General features: G+C 45.4%; 1 protein-coding gene across 1 annotated transcript in view; it reads left to right on the forward strand.

Moving 5' to 3' along the window:
* LOC134944741 (bile salt export pump-like) overlaps nt 1-21,245 on the forward strand; it is a 197,076-nt gene that overhangs the window by 68,000 nt on the left and 107,831 nt on the right. Inside the window, exons 14-17 of the mRNA XM_063933573.1 lie at nt 1,509-1,712; nt 1,988-2,158; nt 14,850-15,030; nt 16,361-16,436. Coding sequence (XP_063789643.1) covers nt 1,509-1,712; nt 1,988-2,158; nt 14,850-15,030; nt 16,361-16,436 — 632 coding nt within the window. The remainder of the gene's footprint in view (nt 1-1,508; nt 1,713-1,987; nt 2,159-14,849; nt 15,031-16,360; nt 16,437-21,245) is intronic.

Consider the following 21,245-nt stretch of genomic DNA (forward strand, 5'->3'; position numbering starts at 1 on the left):
AGCAAATTTGTTAGCAAATGGGCAAAACCATGTGCACTGCAGTGGGGACAGATATAACATGTGCAGAGAGAGTTAGATTTAGGTGCAAATGGAAATCTAAATTGCAGTGTAAAAATAAAGCAGCCAGTATTTACCCTGCACAGAAACAATATGACCCACCCAAATCAAACTCTCTCTGCACATGTTATATCTGCCCCCCTGCAGTGCACATGGTTTTGCCCAACTGCTAACAAATTTGCTGCTGCGATCAACTCTGAATTACCCCCATAGTCTCAAATAATGAAGTGAAAATAGAGGCTACCGTGGTTGAGATGTTTCCAAGCATTAAGGACTTTGTTACATGTGTATCTGTATGCAAACAAATCTATTTCATTAATTCACACAGAGAGCACCAAAGGCATTCCTTCTAACTTGTAAAAATCCAGAACTTCTGCAGCCACCTGTCAAACCATATACACTCCCTAAATGCAGACTTATTGCAATATCTAGTCCCACAAAATGAAAGTGAACTTTTTTTGCAATATGAGTTGCGTGATTGCATTTACACCCGCTATCAGAAGGGTAAACCCGATTCACCTTACATTAGGGGATGCTAAATTTTGCACAATGCACAGTCGCAAACATCTCTCCCTGCTGAGCTATGCACTGACTGCATAAATTAGTGCATTTACACAACAAGAAATGTATGACGTCAAAATTTTTTATTTGACCTTCAGGCCATATATTTTGTCCTTTCCTGAATGTAAAAAACATTCTGACATTGGGGGTCATTCAGACCTGATCGATTGCTAGAGGTTTTTTGCACTGCTGCGAGCAGATAGTCGCCGCCCATAGGGTGTGTATTTTTGCTTTGCAAGTGTGCGAACGCATGTGCAGCCGGGCGGTACAAAATAGTTTTGTGCAGTTTCTGAGTAGCTGAGGACTTACTCAGCCGCTGCGATCACTTCAGCCTGTCCGGGCCCGGAATTGACGTTAGACACCCGCCCTGCAAATGCTTAGACACGCCTGCGTTTTTCCAAACACTCCCTGAAAATGGTCAGTTGACACCCACAAATGCCTTCTTCCTGTCAATCTCCTTGCGATCGGCTGTGCGAATGTATTCTTCGTACAATCCATTGCCCAGCAATGATCCGCTTTGTAGCTGTACGACATGCCTGCGCATTGCGGTGCATACGCATGCACAGTTCTGACCTGATAGCAGCACAGCAAAAAATCCTAGCGTGCAATCAGGTCTGACTGACCCCCATTATTTTTAAACAAATGCAAGTAGCACAATAGAGGAGAAGTCTTGAAGGCAAACTAAGATAGCGGAAGGCTGTTTGGCTGGTGACTGTAGGGAATCTGCCTACACACTGCTCCTGAGGCAGACAGAGCCACAAGTTCTAGAAGACATAGCCAAACCTTTGATTTTAGCAATTTATTTACATGGGTGACAATTCCAAAATTTTTAAGTACTCTACAGAAGAGTTTTCTTTATGTACTCTATTATTATCTTCTTCACACTCCAGGTCACTTTAGATGGCCACGATATCCGTACTCTGAATATTCCGTGGCTTCGCTCCTTGATTGGAATCGTTGAACAGGAACCAGTTTTATTCGCTACAACAATAGCTGAAAACATCAAATACGGAAGAGACGGGGTCACTATGGATGACATTATCACAGCAGCAAAGGAAGCTAATGCCTACAACTTCATCATGGATTTACCACAGGTAACATGAGGCAAAGAAGCTTTAGTACAAGTGCCTGATTGATGTTTTAGAATGCAATGTAAATAAGCGCCCTAATCCAATTCTCAAAGAGGATAACGTTCCCTGGCTATTTTAGGGAGATGCTCATATGTTCATACTGCAGTTCACAAAAGTAAGATTTAGAGTTGCAATGTACTGTAAAAGAACGCTGATGGCTTAACTAGAATAATCTTTTGCATTATATCAAAGTTATGTGACTAATGCAAATGTTTTGCTTTTTTTGTTGTTGCTTGTAGCAATTTAACACCCTTGTCGGAGAAGGTGGTGGGCAGATGAGTGGAGGACAGAAGCAGAGAATTGCAATTGCTCGGGCTCTGATCAGAAATCCCAGAATCCTCCTCCTTGATATGGCCACATCTGCTCTGGATAATGAAAGTGAATCTGTTGTGCAGGAAGCTCTTAATAAGGTTAGTTCTTTATGTGACAACATATATACATATTCCTATCACTAATTTTAAAGAGGATCTCCAGAGTTTTTTACTACAAAACAAAACAGCTGATTGTTGGGTAGCCTTCTCTGACGGCACCTCACTTTCAATAATGTGGAAGCCAGGCAAGCTAGAATATTTAGTTTCTGAACAGGACAGTGGTCAGTGTGTTGGAGAAGGTGACTGAATATCCCATGCTAAGGGACTGGTTGCACACTTTCTGGTGACACCTGTTTACACGCAGATAGCTCATTTGTTTTTTGATAACACACCAGTATTAGCAGGGGCATAACTAGAACTTTGTGGGCTCCATAGCAAAATTTTGAAAGGGCCTCCCAGCACTCCGCCTGAACGAGGGAGGGGGAGGTCAATAAGCAGATGGGTAGGAGTCTGACAGAGTAGCGGGCGAGACCAGACAGGATGGAGACAGGTATCCGTTATACTAAAATGAGACACTAAGTTTGGGGGGGTCAGTGAGCAGGTAGGGACTGGAGTGGAGAGTTGATATATGTGGAGGATACTGTGCTGTAGGTGATTCTAGGTGGTTGGGGCAGTGAGATGGGGGCAGTGAAGCTGATTGGGTAGGGAAGGGGTCAGAGATACTTGGCTGGTAGGGTGTGAGACACTAAGATTGGGGGTCAGTGAACTGGTGGGAGCCACTGCACTGGAGGTGTGGAGGGGAGTTATTATGGTGTCTATTCATGAATAAAGTGAAATTTGAATTGCTACTTTTCATTATATATCGCATCAGTTCAATGCGATATATAGCTTTGTTAACTAGCAATTCATGCATACTTACCTGTACAACGAAGTGATGTGAAATCCAGGGCTCCAGCGTCCTGATCTTCTGCAGTGGTTAGCGTGAAGAAGAACAGCAGTACCTGTCTGCACACAGCGCCGCCAGTATCGGTTATCGGCGGAACTTCGGGTACAGATGGATGGGGCAGTGGGGCTGTCTCGGAATTAGTAGTGGAGGGCAGCTAGAGGCAGCAGTCAGCGGACGGAGTGAGCAGAGGACAGTGGGAAGTCAGTAGGGGAGGCAATGGGCAGCGGATGGCACCAGTAAATGGCAATGGGGAGGGAGCGGGCAAACGATGAAGGGGAGTCAGTAGTCTGAAGTGACCCGGCATATGCCAACCCGGTCACTTTACTGATAAATGTGCAGGACAGAGCAGCGGCAGAGCAAGTAAAGTCACCAATATAAAAAAGTGTAATGCATACACTACAGTGTCCCAGCCGTTACAAAGGTAGAAGGGACAGATTTTTTTTTTCTCTGCCACTTTCTCTCCCTTGTGCACCTGATTGGTCAGCATGAGAGAAGGGGGCAGGGAGTATGGTTGGGAGGAGAGGAGACAGCAGTCTCTGCTGCTATTCTCCACTCTGCAGCCTCCTACCACCAACTTCAACTTTCTTTAAGAAGCTAAATGGAAAGCTGAGCTTTCCGAGCTTCTATAAAGTGTTCTTTCCATACTAATGTATGGGGAAAGGATCCTGATACGGAGCAGGGGCACCGCTGGAGAAATCAGTGATTTCTCCATGGTAACCCCTTCTATGAACAACAGGTAGCAGTGAAAAGCCCTGTTATCACTGATAAAGGGCTTTTCACTGCTCCATGATTCGACCTTCTATATGTAGAGGGTACTGGGCTGGATGGGAAGAGGGGCAGTGATATGGAGGTGGGAGGGACAAACACTATGCTGGAAAATTGGGGGACACTCTGTGAGGGCCAGATGCATCATCGTTTGGAAAGTGATAAAATGGAGAGTGAAAAAGTACCAGCCAATCAGCTCCTAACTGCCATTTTTCAAACACAGCCTGTTACATGGCAGGTGGGACCTGATTGGCTGGTACTTTTTCACTCTCCATTTTATCACTTTCCAAGCGATGATGCATCTAGCCCTGAATGAGGCACTGACTGTACTGGCTGGGGGCAGTTGTGAGGTAGGTAGGTGGGACTTCTCTCCACTCGGTTACTTGTGCTGAAGGCTGGCTCCGGATCAGCGACAGTGCTGGCCGGGGGGAGGCAGAGGGAGAGGAGAAGTTCTGTAGTTATCTAGAACCTCTACTATTGGGGATCTAATTTCTGGACCACAGAGCCGGTAATATATATCTAAAAGCTTCATGAATGAACTGAGTCTAAACAAAGCCTGTCATTGAAACAGTCACTTAACCCTCTCTAGGGTATTTAAACACCACTCTTCCATAGGCACTCCAGTATTTGCTGCATTTATACAACTTTTATGAGGTTTTATTATGCTATTGGAATATTTGTATTTTAAAAGTGTATTAAAAATTCTATGTTTTATTGTGATTATATAGAGTCAGTAAGCGCTATACCCTTTTCTCTTATGTTAATTGCTTTGGAAGATTGACTATCTCCTGTTATACAGCTGCTAGGTTGAAACACTCATTGGAGCGCCTGAATTTATAAATGAGTTATATAATTTTCCTGCATTTACACATAGTCCATACATAACTAGTAAATTGCATTATTAGTAATTTATACAGTTTTCAGTTTGTTAATCATATTTCTCTATTGTCCTAGTGGATGCTGGGGTTCCTGAAAGGACCATGGGGAATAGCGGCTCTGCAGGAGACAGGGCACAAAAAGTAAAGCTTTAGGATCAGGTGGTGTGCACTGGCTCCTCCCCCTATGACCCTCCTCCAAGCCTCAGTTAGATTTTTGTGCCCGGCCGAGAAGGGTGCAATCTAGGTGGCTCTCCTAAAGAGCTGCTTAGAAAAGTTTAGCTTAGGTTTTTTATTTTACAGTGAGTCCTGCTGGCAACAGGATCACTGCAACGAGGGACTTAGGGGAGAAGAAGTGAACTCACCTGCGTGCAGGATGGATTGGCTTCTTTGGCTACTGGACATTAGCTCCAGAGGGACGATCACAGGTACAGCCTGGATGGTCACCGGAGCCTCGCCGCCGGCCCCCTTGCAGATGCTGAAACGAGAAGAGGTCCAGAATCGGCGGCAGAAGACTCCTCAGTCTTCTTAAGGTAGCGCACAGCACTGCAGCTGTGCGCCATTTCCTCTCAGCACACTTCACACGGCAGTCACTGAGGGTGCAGGGCGCTGGGAGGGGGGCGCCCTGGGAGGCAAATGAAAACCTTTTTTGGCTAAAAATACCTCACATATAGCCTCCGGGGGCTATATGGAGATATTTAACCCCTGCCAGAATCCATTAAAGAGCGGGAGACGAGCCCGCCGAAAAAGGGGCGGGGCCTATCTCCTCAGCACACAGCGCCATTTTCCCTCACAGAAAGGCTGGAGGGAAGGCTCCCAGGCTCTCCCCTGCACTGCACTACAGAAACAGGGTTAAAACAGAGAGGGGGGGCACTAATTTGGCGTTAGAAATATATAAAAGATGCTATAAGGGAAAACACTTATATAAGGTTGTCCCTATATAATTATAGCGTTTTTGGTGTGTGCTGGCAAACTCTCCCTCTGTCTCTCCAAAGGGCTAGTGGGTCCTGTCCTCTATCAGAGCATTCCCTGTGTGTGTGCTGTGTGTCGGTACGTGTGTGTCGACATGTATGAGGACGATGTTGGTGAGGAGGCGGAGCAATTGCCTGTAATGGTGATGTCACTCTCTAGGGAGTCGACACCGGAATGGATGGCTTATTTAGGGAATTACGTGATAATGTCAACACGCTGCAAGGTCGGTTGACGACATGAGACGGCCGACAAACAATTAGTACCGGTCCAGACGTCTCAGAAACACCGTCAGGGGTTTTAAAACGCCCGTTTACTTTAGTCGGTCGACACAGACACGGACACTGAATCCAGTGTCGACGGTGAATAAACAAACGTATTCCTTATTAGGGCCACCCGTTAAGGGCAATGAAGGAGGTGTTACATATTTCTGATACTACAAGTACCACAAAAGAGGGTATTATGTGGGATGTGAAAAAACTACCGTAGTTTTTCCTGAATCAGATAAATTAAATGAAGTGTGTGATGATGCGTGGGTTCCCCCCGATAGAAAATTATGGGCGGTATACCCTTTCCCGCCAGAAGTTAGGGCGCGTTGGGAAACACCCCTTAGGGTGGATAAGGCGCTCACACGCTTATCAAAACAAGTGGCGGTACCGTCTATAGATAGGGCCGTCCTCAAGGAGCCAGCTGACAGGAGGCTGGAAAATATCATAAAAAGTATATACACACATACTGGTGTTATACTGCGACCAGCGATCGTCTCAGCCTGGATGTGCAGAGCTGGGGTGGCTTGGTCGGATTCCCTGACTAAAAATATTGATACCCTTGACAGGGACAGTATTTTATTGACTATAGAGCATTTAAAGGATGCATTTTCTATATATGCGAGATGCACAGAGGGATATTTGCACTCTGGCATCAAGAGTAAGTGCGATGTCCATATCTGCCAGAAGATGTTTATGGACACGACAGTGGTCAGGTGATGCAGATTCCAAACGGCACAAAGGTGTATTGCCGTATAAAGGAAGAGGAGTTATTTGGGGTCGGTCCATCGGACCTGGTGGCCACGGCAACTGCTGGAAAATCCACCGTTTTTACCCTAAGTCACATCTCTGCAGAAAAAGACACCGTCTTTTCAGCCTCAGTCCTTTCGTCCCTATAAGAGTCATATCTGCCCAGGGATAGAGGAAAGGGAAGAAGACTGCAGCAGGCAGCCCATTCCCAGGAACAGAAGCGTTCCACCGCTTCTGCCAAGCTCTCAGCATGACGCTGGGACCGTACAGGACCCCTGGATCCTACATGTAGTATCCCAGGGGTACAGATTGGAATGTCGAGACGTTTCCCCTTCGCAGGCTCCTGAAGTCTGGTTTACCAAGGTCTCCCTCCGACAAGGAGGCAGTATGGGAAACAATTCACAAGCTGTATTCCCAGCAGGTGATAATCAAATTACCCCTCCTACAACAAGAAAAGGGGTATTATTCCACATTATATTGTGGTACTGAAGCCAGAAGGCTAGGTGAGACCTATTCTAAATCTAAAAAAATTTGAACACTTACAAAGGTTCAAATCAAGATGGAGTCACTCAGAGCAGTGATAACGAACCAGGAAGAAGGGGACTATATAGTGTCCCGAGACATCAGGGATGCTTACCTCCATGTCCAAAATTTGCCCTTCTCACTAAGGGTACCTCAGGTTCGTGGTACAGAACTGTCACTATCAGTTTCAGACGCTGCCGTTTGGATTGTCCACGGCACCCCGGGTCTTTACCAAGGTAATGGCCGAAATGATGATTCTTCTTCGAAGAAAAGGCGTCTTAATTATCCCTTACTTGGACGATCTCCTGATAAGGGCATAGTCCAGGGAACAGTTGGAGGTCGGAGTAGCACTATCTCGGATACTGCTACAACAGCACGGGTGGATTCTAAATATTCCAAAATCGCAGCTGATCCCGACGACAAGTCTGCTGTGCCTAGGGATGATTCTGGACACAGTCCAGAAAAAAGGTGTTTCTCCCGGAAGAGAAAGCCAGGGAGTTATCCGAGCTAGTCAGGAACCTCCTAAAATCAGTGCATCATTGCACAAGGGTCCTGGTAAAGATGGTGACTTCCTACGAAGCAATTCCATTCGGCAGATTTCACGCAAGAATTTTTCAGTGGGATCTGCTGGACAAATGGTCCGGATCGCATCTTCAGATGCATCAGCGGATAACCCTATATCCAAGGACAAGGGTGTCTCTCCTGTGGTGGTTATAGAGTGCTCATCTTCTAGAGGGCCGCAGATTCGGCATTCAGGATTGGATGCTGGTGACCACGGAGGCCAGCCCGAGAGGCTGGGGAGCAGTCACACAAGGAAAAAATTTCCAGGGAGTGTGATCAAGTCTGGAGACTTTTCTCCACATAAATATACTGGAGCTAAGGGTAAATTTATAATACTCTAAGCTTAGCAAGACCTCTGCTTCAAGGTCAGCCGGTATTGATCCAGTGGGAAAAACATCACGGCAGTCGCCCACGTAAATAGACAGGGCGGCACAAGAAGCAGGAGGGCAATGGCAAAAACTGCAAGGACTTTTCGCTGGGCGGAAAATCATGTGATAGCACTGTCAGCAGTGTTTCATTCCGGGAATGGAAACTGGGAAGCAGACTTCCTCAGCAGGCACGACCTCCACCCGGCAGAATGGAAACTTCATTGGGAAGTTTTCCACATGATTGTAAACCGTTGGGAAATACCAAAGGTGGACATGATGGCGTCCCGTCTGAACAAAAAACGGGACAGGTATTGCGCCAGGTTAAGAGACCCTCAGGCAATAGCTGTGGACGTTCTGGTAACACCATGGATGTACCAGTCGGTGTATGTGTTCCATCCTCTGCTTCTCATACCTAAGGTACTGAGACTTATAAGACGTAGAGGAGTAAGATCTATACTCATGGCTCCGGATTGGCCAAGAAGGACTTGGTACCCGGAACTTCAAGAGATGCTCACAGAGGACTTATGGCCTCTGCCGCTAAGAAGGGACTTGTTTCAGCAAGTACCATGTCTGTTCCAAGACTTACCGCAGCTGCGTTTGACGGCATGGCGGTGGAACGCCGGATCCTAAGGGAAAAAGGCATTCCGGAAGAGGTCATTCCTACCCTGGTCAAAGCCAGAAAGGAGGTGACCGCACAACATTATCACCACATGTGGCAAAAATATGTTGCGTGGTGTGAGGCCAGAAAGGCCCCACGAAGAAATTTCAACTCGGTCGATTCCTGCATTTCCTGCAAACAGGAGTGTCTATGGGCCTCAAATTGGGGTCCATTAAGGTTCAAATTTCGGCCCTGTCGATTTTCTTCCAGAAAGAAGTGGCTTCAGTTCCTGAAGTCCAGACGTTTGTCAAGGGAGTATTGCATATACAACCCCCTTTTGTGCCTCCAGTGGCACTGTGGGATCTCAACGTAGTTCTGGGATTCCTCAAATCACATTGGTTTAAAACCAGTCAAATCTGTGGATTTGAAGCATCTCACATGAAAAGTGACCATGCTCTTGGCCCTGGCCTGGACCAGGCGAGTGTCAAATTGGTGGTTTTTTTCTCAAAAAAGCCCATATCTGGTTGTCCATTTGGACAGGGCAGAGCTGCGGACTCGTCCCCAGTTCTCTCCCTAAGGTGGTGTCAGTGTTTCACCTGAACCAGCTTATTTTGGTGCCTTGCGCCTACTAGGGACTTGGAGGACTCCAGGTTGCTAGATGTTGTCAGGGCCCTGTAAATATAGGTTCCAGGACGGCTGGAGTCAGGAAAACTGACTTGCTGTTATCCTGTATGCACCCAACAAACTGGGTGCTCTTGCTTCTAAGCAGACTATTGCTAGTTGGATGTGTAATACAATTCAGCTTGCACATTCTGTGGCAGGCCTGCCACAGCCAAAATATGTAAATGCCCATTCCACAAGGAAGGTGGGCTTATCTTGGGCGGCTGCCCGAGGGGTCTCGGCTTTACAACTTTGCCGAGCGGCTATTTAGTCAGGGGCAAACACGTTGGTAAAATCCTACAAATTTGATACCCTGGCTAAGGAGGACCTGGAGTTCTCTCATTCGGTGCTGCAGAGTCATCCGCACTCTCCCGCCCGTTTGGGAGCTTTGGTATTATCCCCATGGTCCTTTCAGGAACCCCAGCATCCACTAGGACGATAGAGAAAATAAGAATTTACTTACCGATAATTCTATTTCTCGGAGTCCGTAGTGGATGCTGGGCGCCCATCCCAAGTGCGGATTATCTGCAATACTTGTACATAGTTACAAAAATCGGGTTATTATTGTTGTGAGCCATCTTTTCAGAGGCTCCGCTGTTATCATACTGTTAACTGGGTTCAGATCACAGGTTGTACAGTGTGATTGGTGTGGCTGGTATGAGTCTTACCCGGGATTCAAAATCCTTCCTTATTGTGTACGCTCGTCCGGGCACAGTATCCTAACTGAGGCTTGGAGGAGGGTCATAGGGGGAGGAGCCAGTGCACACCACCTGATCCTAAAGCTTTACTTTTTGTGCCCTGTCTCCTGCGGAGCCGCTATTCCCCATGGTCCTTTCAGGAACCCCAGCATCCACTACGGACTCCGAGAAATAGAATTATCGGTAAGTAAATTCTTATTATTATTGTGACACATCCGCTGGTATCACAACACATAAAAGTGTCATGACACATACTGATGGAATCACTGTTCTATAACAGTTTTGTTCAACATTTTAGCAGGAACAAGTGTGCTTCTGGGACCCCAAGTGTACTTTCAGGACCTAGGGTGCCAATTTTTAGGGGGAGCTTAAAACACTGAGTGCATTTCTGTGATGTCACTAATTCATCTGCTTCTGGTAAATGCCAGAAAGAGCGATGGTCTGATGGGCAGGTCTAGCCATCTGAAGATCTGGCCAAACAGCTCTGCCTCCCGGGACTCTGTTAGGCAGGCATTCTAAGGTAGGGGAGTGCCACAAAGCCACACCCTCACGCACAAGGCCATACCCCATGATGTGTGAGCACCCCCTTTTTTTATGTGAGTGCACACAAAGTATGCCAGCTCAGTTCTTGCACCCAGTCGGTCACTGTTCTCATATGTAAATCTGCTGGTTGGTGCTCACCTATGTCAGTGACAATGTGCAGTGTCACAGCCAAGCCCTGCCGCTGCCAAGTTAAGTAACAGCATGGAGGGGGAAATCACTTCCAAAATAATGCTGGGCACTGCTTCAGAGGTGTTATTATCCAGGGTGCCTCCAGAACTTGCACCGACCCTGTGTGCTTTGTTTTAGGCCTCACAAATAGCATGGAGGGGGGCTAACACATATAAACATACCTGTAAGTTGTATGTAATATACTGTATTCGCTGGCTGCCTCACCCCAGGGATCAACAATGTTGTGCGTTTCACAGCTGCTGCCGCAGCACTCAGGTTGCAGCACTCAGCTTGTCCTGCCTGTATAAGCCTGCCCCCAAACTAGCCAATGGAAGTCTGGGGGTGGACTTATACAGAAAGGCCATGGTTAGACTACAGTTAGAGTTAGGGTTAGTTTTAGGTTAATATCAGTGCTGAGATTACATTGTTGATGTCAACATGTCATCTGTTTATATTTTGAACATGTCGACATCCTGATGTTGTGGGGGCCTTTCTCAGTCTATGTATATTGCATAGGCCATTTTTGATGGCATCAGTTTTCCTTTGCTACTGATGTGTCCTCCTACATCCTTGCTGCAGTCACGTTAAACAGCCCTTCCACACCACGCCATGACTCGTAACGCTGAGTGTCTTTATGTGCACCTTTGTCTGTTTAAATGCATTTAAGTCGCATATTTATGTGAATAGGGCGCACAAGCAGCTAATGCTGATTAAAATGATAGGCAACATGCCTATATTCTGTGTGTGACTGCGGCTGTTTCTGCATATGAAATGCTACGTTACAGTGTTTTCCTAGAAATCACTGTAATGTAGCATTTCATATGCAGATACAGCCAAACACAGAATATAGGCATGCTGCATATCATTTTAATCAGCATAAGCTGCTTGTGTGTCCTAGTCACATAGAGATGTGATTAAGATGCAGTGTTGGCAAAAACATATGCCCGACAGTAGCAGAGCTTCCCGGGAACTGCTGGCTTACTCACGCCAGGCATCTCCTGCTGCATGGCATATTGAGGCAAGATGTATGAGGACACATCTGTATATGGCATTTTTTTTAACGTTTACGGCATTATTGCATTTTTCAGTGTAGCATTGTTCATTAGTTAGTCACATGTGGCCACAGATTGGATTCTGTGGCTTTTAGTACCTATGATTTTGTACATTACACATTATGTAGTACTACAGATGCAGCCACGCTCATCTTTTTGCACGATGCATGCACATTTGGCATAGGTGGCGCTGCTAGAGAGTCCTGCGTACTCGCACGTATGTCCATAGGAATTACTAGATTAATTGGCAGGTGCGAATAGTGGCAGCCTGGCACACCATGCAGCAAGACATGATGCAGCATGCCACATCACAGAAAAGATGACCACGTTACATCTGTATGTGCCGGTTTTAATCCCCACTCTAAATCCTGCATTTACCTCTGAAATCAAATATTAAATATCGCTCCATCTCAGTATTCAATTGCGGCAGATTTTATAAAACCCATCCAATCATTACACCTACAAGTTTTTACATGTACTATAGCTGTTCAGAATTGTGTGCCAACAATAAGGAGATATGGTCATGCTACTGTATATGGGGCACCCTACAAATTATCATCCCCAAACACACTTCTTCAATGTCTTCTGCACCTGTTGCTGGTACTTACAGCTTTAGAGGCACATAAATTAGTGGCGCACATCTCCCAACAGTCCTGCAATTTAAACAAAACAGATTAAATAATTACAGTCCCACCTAAATCGCAGTTAGGAAGTGTGAATCCTATCTCAGCATACTGTAAATGTGAAATACCAACACCCGGGGAAGAAACTCAACGCACACACCCCATCCCAATGGACACTAGTCACCCTTTACCTATATGAACACTATATACTACAGACTGCATTAGTGACAGCCATATACTACAGACAGCAGTAGTGACAGCCATATAGTACATACAGCATTAATGATCACCATATACTACCGATAGAATTAGTGACCACCATATACTATTGACTGCATTAGTGACAGCCATATACTACAGACCGCATTAGTGACCCCTTATGCTACATGTCAGGCAGGTACCATCAAGAATGCTGCTGTCTGTAAGGAGGAGGTATGAATGGTGCAGCCTATTGCTGCATAGCACTGCCCTGTGGCGGAACTTGGAGTGGTTGACACAGGTGCAAAAATATGCTTTATGCTAATGCTGCAGCAGATGGAATTTGGCCGCCGGTGTCAGTGGAACGGTGCCTTTCGATGCAATACCTGACACCACCATGCCCCCCAACACGCCTGTGTATGCCAGCCAAACCCACACACACACCATCATTTCCCGGAAACGCCTTTTGGAATTGCATGGATCTCTGAGCAATTCCCATCTGTGTTCCCCGGCGTTTGATGTTTTATATTCATCCACATCTAAATGAAGTAATTTGAGAGCTGCTTGAAATGGGTTCAGAAAGTTGATGATTGCCAGCAACTTTAAAATACAAAAATGTAACAACATTATCTTGGTGATCAGAGATATAACTGTTAGCAAAAATCAGTAGCAACCTCTTATCTTATCTTATCTCGTAAATCCATAATCTTGATCAATGCATGTAATGACTTGATAACACAATGACTGAACACATTGTTACATTTATAAAGACCCTGCATTTACTGGACAGATTTGTTAAACATTGTATTCTGATTTTAAAGTCTTAGGGGCCCATAGGCGTGCGCAGGACATTTTATTAGGGGGTGCACGATTAGAAGGGCGTGTTTATCACAGCCTATTGGGCACGTCTAACACCACCCAATGGGCATGTCTAGCACCACCTATCAGGCGTGCCTACCACCACATATTGGCACTCAATGCAAACTAAATAATATAGAGAATTGATTCACAGATAGATATATATATATATATATATATATATATATATATATATAGAGAGAGATATAGATATAGATATTAGATATATAAAATCTGTTTAATATATGTTCAATTTGTGTATTTTATTACCATAGATTATATCCTAATCTCTCAAAATATATATTGATATTGAATTTTAACTTTTCCTCCTCCAAGAGGAACACTGTATTCTGTGGCGTTGGCACATGATGAGGAGAGAGAGAACATGGGTGGGAGCATGAGCGGGCATGCACGCGGCATGACATCATCACGACACATCCCACAGGTTAGAGAAACTGGGAGTAGGATTACGTCAGTGATGCTGCACCATAAAAATGAGTGACAGCCAGACTGAGCGGAGGGGGGGGCAGGCGCAATGGGCGGGAGGACAGAAATGAGCACACTCGTCGATCGCCAATACTGCAGCAGCAGCAGGTGTGTGTGAGGGGGTTACAGACATTAGGGGGTGCCTGTGCGCACCAGGAACCCCCCCTGCGCACGCCTATGTAGGGGCCTATTTATTAAAGCACTTTTGCAGTCAATCCTCCGAAAATGCTAGTTTTCAGAGGATTGTTGCTTTACTTAAGATTTAGGGCTATTACATTGGAGAATATAAAGTATCTGCAGCAGCCCCTGTTTTCAGTGGTATGGCTTTCTATGCGGACTGCAATAATGAGCAACTTTCCAACCAAATTGAGGTGAATAACTTATACAATGTGCAACAGTGCAGAGCAGAACACTGTTTCATCATAGGCGGAGGAGGAGGAAACATTGACTGTGGGAAGTCCCAATATCCTGACAGCAAATGTGCATTTTTAGCATGTTTAATTTCCCTGATTCCCCAACAGATCGCCAAGTCATATTCTGCAAGGCTGACACATACCCGCTAAAGGATTTTGACACACAAAATAAGCTGTTTGACATGACATTGAGACCCTTCATTTTTCTTACATACTTTTCTACAGTCACAGTTATATGCTATCATAGTTGATGACTACCACATGCTATGGCCCTCGCCACAAAATATTTTTCCAATACAGAGTATATCCTTGTCACAATGTAAATTGCAAATTCCCTCTCTTCCATGAGAGAACCATTGGACTTGGACTGAGGAGGTCTGTGCGCACTTCTAGTCCATGCTCTTCTGCTCCAGTTAGCTACCTTGAACACATTTGTTACTGCTTAAAATATACATTTTCTTTATGTTAAAGGTACGCAGTGGAAGAACAACCATCTCCATAGCTCATCGCCTCTCCACGGTTCGGAATGCTGATATAATTGTGGGATTTGATGGTGGAAGAGCAGTAGAGATGGGGACTCATGAAGAACTGCTGAAAATCAAGGGTGTTTACTTCACATTAGTCACACTACAGAACCAAAATAACACAACAGGTAATTTTGTTTGTGCTACAATATGATTGTATACATTTTTGCATCAAGTAACTAGTAAAGTCTAAAGGCCCCCATCCACTAGTCCGATTTGGACAGTTTTCTTCAGATTTCGACGCATCTGACCGTCAAATCTGAAGAAAAATGTCACATCGGATGGCTCTTCCGATCCGATGCGCACTCCCGTGTCAGATTTGTCTGAACTACAAATCTCTGAGGCTGCCCCAACTATTTATCGGAATCTGAAGAAATCAGGTGCACATCGGATTGTTTTTTTTTCTTCAGATGTATCTGATCAGATTCATCTGAAGCGTCACTTGACTGGCATCTCCCTGGCCACTCCCACCCACCAAGAGGGGGAACAGCGGCAGCAGCAGCATCAGATCAATCGCATGTAGCATGTGTGCATCAGATATATCTGATGCGATCTGACACATGATAGATCGCATCAGATACATCTGAAGTGAATGTAGTGAAAATTAAGCCCAGGGTCAGATCCGATTCCCGGGAAGCTCCCGGGAGAGCTCAAGAGAAATCTGATGAGATCTGCAGTTCAGACAAGTCTGAGTAGTGGATGGCCACCTTAATATAGCTATATAAAAAACAGAGATAGGCACTTATTCGTAAAAAGGGGAAGAATGTTGGTGCCAGATGAAATAGTAACCCAGCGTGAAGGAGCAATGTTACTCAACTGTTACATACACACTATATGCACACACATTCATATACTGTATACATACTAGTAGTTTTGGGACCGTGCTCCTGCCAGTCCCAACTCCTCTTCACCCTGCTGTACATATCCTTGTTGCCGGCCTCTATTCCTCTGGTGGTCTGCCCCATCTCTATGACTGCGGTGTGAGCACCTGCGACACGTACTCCCGCTCTCACTGCACGTGATGTGACAGTTTAAATACTGACAATTTTTATTTATATAGTGACAATATACTGGTAAAGCATTCTACCATGTAGCCAATCGCATTTGCCTACTTCGCATCTATATGCAAAATTTGCAAAAATCTCCATGAACCAATCAGAAACTTACTTTTGCTGTTTAATGAAAGATATACAAAATAAAGAAATAATCTATTGATTGGTCGGATTTAGTGCAAATTGTACATCTTAATTCAGTGTCAGTAAGCCCTATTTGAATTCTTATTGGATAATTTGCCCATTTGATGTAGTTAAAACATATAATTCACTTTGAAATTGGCATTTCCTCTTTCTGAAGGATGGGGTACCAGTGGTCTGCAAATCTACCATCCACTATTGTTTATAGCTAGTAGGTCTAATTGTGGATCTTTGCATAATACAGTATTGTTGTTTTTCAACACAGAAAAAGCTGCAGCTGCAGACACTGCTATAAAGAGGACTAGGACATTAAGCCAAGGAAGTTACCATTCAAGTTTCAGGTTTGTATTTTTTTTTTCTTTACTTGTCGACTAAAATGTATTTACTGTATCATGTAAAATGTTTTTTACAGAACAGTGATTGAAGTTAAACATTCGTTTATACAATTTGACAATAGGCACTCCCCCAAATGTTTCCTATGTAATAATGCACCATACAAAAACAGATTTGTTTAATGCAGTGGTTCTATTAGTGAATCCAACATACAGTATAAGCAGACTCCAGTAATAATATTGTAGAACATATAATTTATACTACAGTATGTTAATCACATTTATTAACAATACAGGCATCATGGGTTCAGTGTTTGGGGACTTTGGTAGGGCTAAGTACCCACTTACATGATACATCAGGGATCACTTGTAGATCCCATATTAACTTTAATGGTAAGTCCAAGGTTGCAGTTACTCATATACTCTAGGTGAATCAAACTGGCATAAAATTACCTGTTTTCAAGAAGGGAATGCTAATTTCACGTTTTTAAAGATTTTAGAGGTTTGGTTTAATAACCACTAGTAAGCATATATAGAACAAGTTGCACACATTAACTTTCATATCTACACCAAAATATTCCTATATTAGTTTGACAGTGGCATTTCATGATTTCTTTGATCTGGGGAAAATGGGGGTATGCTCCTTCCACTTCATAGCACTCAGTATATGGTTTCTTGCTACTTTCAATATCTTATCCCCTCACATCAAGACACTACGCTGCAGTGCTTAAAGTGGTCATAGAGAGGTGGTGGAACTCACTCTCACCACCCGCCATCCCTCTTCCTACCTCCGTGTGCAGCCCTAACCCCCCACTGTGGGTACCACTCCCCTTGCCCCTCCTCTTCCTTTCCACATGTCAGATGCCATTCTCATAGCCCCTTCCCTTCTTACCCAAATAGCGGGTGCGCAAGAAGTATAGTATATGTGTATAGTGATATTTGCCACCTGAAAAGATAGAGATCAAAAGCAGCCTCAGAATGCTACAGGAGGTATAAGTGTGGACTGGGGAGACATGGGCTGGGTGGGGGTTGGCATTGACATACTGTAAAGGAACGGGGAAGCACCGAGGGTTGTGCTGAAGCTAAAGTGGAAGGGTGGGGATCATTAGATCGACAGTGTCTTGGTCGACAATGTTTAGGTCGACCACTATAGGTCAACAGTCACTAGGTCGACAGGGTTGGAAGATCGACAGGGTTTCTAGGTCGACATGCGCTAGGTCGACAGGTCAAAAGGTCGACATGAGGGTTTTTTTTGTGTCGTTTTCTTCGTAGAGTGACCGGGAACTCCAATTAGTGCACCGTGTCCCCTCACATGGCTCGCTTCACTCGCCATCCTTCGGGCAAGGTGCCACGCTCCGCTACCACTTCGCTCGGCATTACCATTCCAATCGTAGTCCACGTGGATTGTTAAGTATGAAAAAGTTCAAAAATAGAATAAAAATGTGAAAAACTCATGTCTACCTTTTGACCTGTCGACCTAGCACATGTCGACCTAGAAACCCTGTCGACCTAGTGACTGTCGACCTAAACATGTCGACCACCTATAGTGGTCGACCTAAATATTGTCGACCTAGACAGTGTCGATCTTCAGACCGGATCCCAAAGTGGATGATGGGGCTGAAAGACATGGAAGGAGGGGACGGCTGAGAAACACAGGGGAAGGCTGAGCCACAGGAGAAGGGGAAGGCTGAGAGGCACTGGGGGAGGCTGACAGACACAAGGCTCAGAGACACATGGTGGGGAATGAGGCTAAGAGAAATTAGATGGGTGAGGCTAAGACAGGTGAGATGAGTGGATAGCTAGAGTAGTAGAGATGGAGAGAAACAGGTGAGAGGCTGGAAACACAGGCAAGTATGAGGCTGCAGCAATACAGGTGAGGAGTGAGGCTGGAGAGACGGGAGCAAAATAAAACATTGGCACACACCAGAAAAAAATTAAACATTAGCACCAGCAGGAAAAAAAACAACATTAGACCCAGCAGAATAGAGTAAAACACATTAGCCCCAGAGGAAAAAAAAAAAAAACACATAGCCCCCTGAAAGGAAAAATAACCCATTGGCTCCAACAGGAAAAAATACAACACATTGGACCCCATAGGAACAAAATAAAACCCATATAATCCTGCATGATGTCTGCTCTACGGAACTTTTGTGTCACTTTCTAAAAAAATTAGAATAATTTATAAAAATCCAACATACAGTATGCCTTGCATGGTCCAAGAACGTCCTTTTCTGTAGATGGTGATTTGCAGTGGCAGATATTACCTACGGGCTGCAGCCCCCCTATGTGCTGCCCCCCCCCCCCCAGGAAAAAATGCCACCCCGCTCATTGTCAGTGAAGCCAGATGTAGTTCGTGACTGCACTGGCTTCACTGTGACTGGCACTGATTTCCTATTGGAAGTCCTACTTGTTAGTCACAGACACTACAGGCACTGGCAGTCCCATTGGGAGGTATGTGATTAGCAGTCAGCTGGCTTCCTATAGGAAGCCACTTCCTGTCTTGTCAGCCCTAGCCGGCTTCCAGTTAAAAATCTAAAGACCCTCTATCGACTCCCCCTATGCAGGTAATGTAAGTATCAGCTGGGGGCAACATCTGCACTTCTAAAAACCTGCACTTTAGTAAATATACCCCCTGGTCTCTGCATGGAGTGCATTTACTTGAACACACCCTTGCTGTACCAAGCACAAACTTGTATGCCCTCTCCATCAGCTATTCTGTCTCTTTAAGCGTAAGGAGCATTAGGAGCAAACTGTATCCCAGTAGCTGTAGGGATGGTTCTTCAAAAATGTTTGTATGCCCATGAGCAGCAGAAAAAAGCACAAATTGAATTTATGTCCAATTCTACAGTACATACAGTGCTGTTTCTAGCAGCAGGCGACCTGAGCGATCGCCCGCCATGGCACTTGAATGCTGCTACAATCACCCCCCCTCCTCCAGCCGTAGCACTGCGCCTGCTAGGCAGAGTTTTGTTAAATGAAGCCATTGTGTTGTGATGTCACAATGCAAACGCGACACTTTTTAAAACTCCACCCAGTGAGTGGAGTACTATGGCTGGGAGGAGGGGAAGCCATTAATAGCAGGGAGCTGCTTGCGCTGGCCACCGACAGCAATCATCACCCCTGGAAACAAGCATTACACACCCCTGGCAATGAGCATTAAACAGCCTTGGCAACGAGCATAAAACACCCGTGGAAACGAGCATGAGCAACAAGCATGACACCCAGAGCCAGAGCATGAAACCCCTGGCAACGAGCATTAAACACACCTGGCAATGAGCATGACACCCAGAGCATGAAACACCTGGCAATGAGCATTAAACACTCCGCACAATGAGCATGACACCCAGAGCATGAAACACTTGGCAACAATCATTAAAAAGCCCTGGCAATGAGCAATAACAACCATTGGCAACAAGCATGACACTCAGAGCATGAAATCCCTGGCAATAAGCAGGTAATTTAAAAGCAATTAAAAGCCTTACTGTAGGGCATAATGTATCACGGGCATTGGGGTGTGTTGCACAATATGGCACAGGGGTCATTATATGTTGCAAGAAGCATTACTGTGTGACGCTTAATATGGTGGAATTTTTTTCTTTGCTGTGGTGGCCAAAGTCTGTTGGTGTAGGGTCAAAAACTGGGGTGTAAGGTAGTATTTACCTGCGAGGACTTGCTAATTTTAGCATGACCACACCCATTTTAAAGTGGCCACGCCCCTTGTAAGGAGCGCGTGCAACTTTGGTGAGTATTTATGGTGGAGGGGTGGGGATGGCACATTTTAGAATGTCTAAGGGGGGGGGGGGGGGGGCATTTTTTTACTGTTCGCACTGGAAGCAAACAGTAAAACAGAAACAGTCCTGAGTACACGAGCCACTTAGATGAAGATTAATAACATAAACATTCTCTGGTTCCAGTGAAAAGCACTTTTAAATTGTGTTAGGAAGTATTGTTTGCCTATCATTATATGCTGAAAGTGTGCAATCTACTTTGAAAACAGTTGGAGCTAAACAGTAGGAATCATTGATGACCATGGTGATCACAGTGGATTGCATACACTTTTTCATACTCCTGTTTTATGGAAGTCTATGGACACATTGCTGGTCATCCTAATTGTAATTCAGCGTTTCATTTATCATAGACAGGGCCGGACTGGGACCAAAAATAGGCCCTGGCATTTTTGAAGCACACAGGCCCACCTCGGTGTCAGCATCTGAATCCTCCCCTTACTATTCCCGACTCCTCCTACTTCTTAGTCTATGCTCTTACAGGGTTCACTACGATCTGCCGGCGGTCGGGCTCCCGGCAACCAGCATACCGGCGCCGGGAGCCCGACCGCCGGCTTACCGACAGTGTGGCGAGCGCAAATTAGCCCCTTGCGGGCTCGCTGCGCTCGCCACGCTACGGTCACGGTGGCGCGCTACGCGCGCCACGCTGTTTTATTCTCCCTCCAGGGGGGTCGTGGACCCCCATGAGGGAGAATAAGTGTCGGGATCCCGGAGCCGGTATACTGTGCGCCGGGATTCCATCAGTCGGCATACTGAATACCACCCCTCTTACAAATATAAATTAATATTATAACAACATACAAGTGTACATCATTCTGTATTAAAATACACACAACCATTAGTTGAAGTGGAAATGTTGAAGTGGGGGGTATGGAAAAATAAAGTTTGTAACTAAGCGCGCGCGCTCCAGAAAAGCGGCGTGGACATGCACGCGCCCCATTCACTAGAATGAGAGCGTCTGTGTGCACTCCCGGCGGGGCTAAGCGGCGACCAATCAGAGAGTGTCCCATAGAGGTACTGCCAAAATATGGGT

This window comes from Pseudophryne corroboree, chromosome 7 (assembly GCF_028390025.1).
Source record: "Pseudophryne corroboree isolate aPseCor3 chromosome 7, aPseCor3.hap2, whole genome shotgun sequence".
NCBI lineage: Eukaryota > Metazoa > Chordata > Amphibia > Anura > Myobatrachidae > Pseudophryne > Pseudophryne corroboree.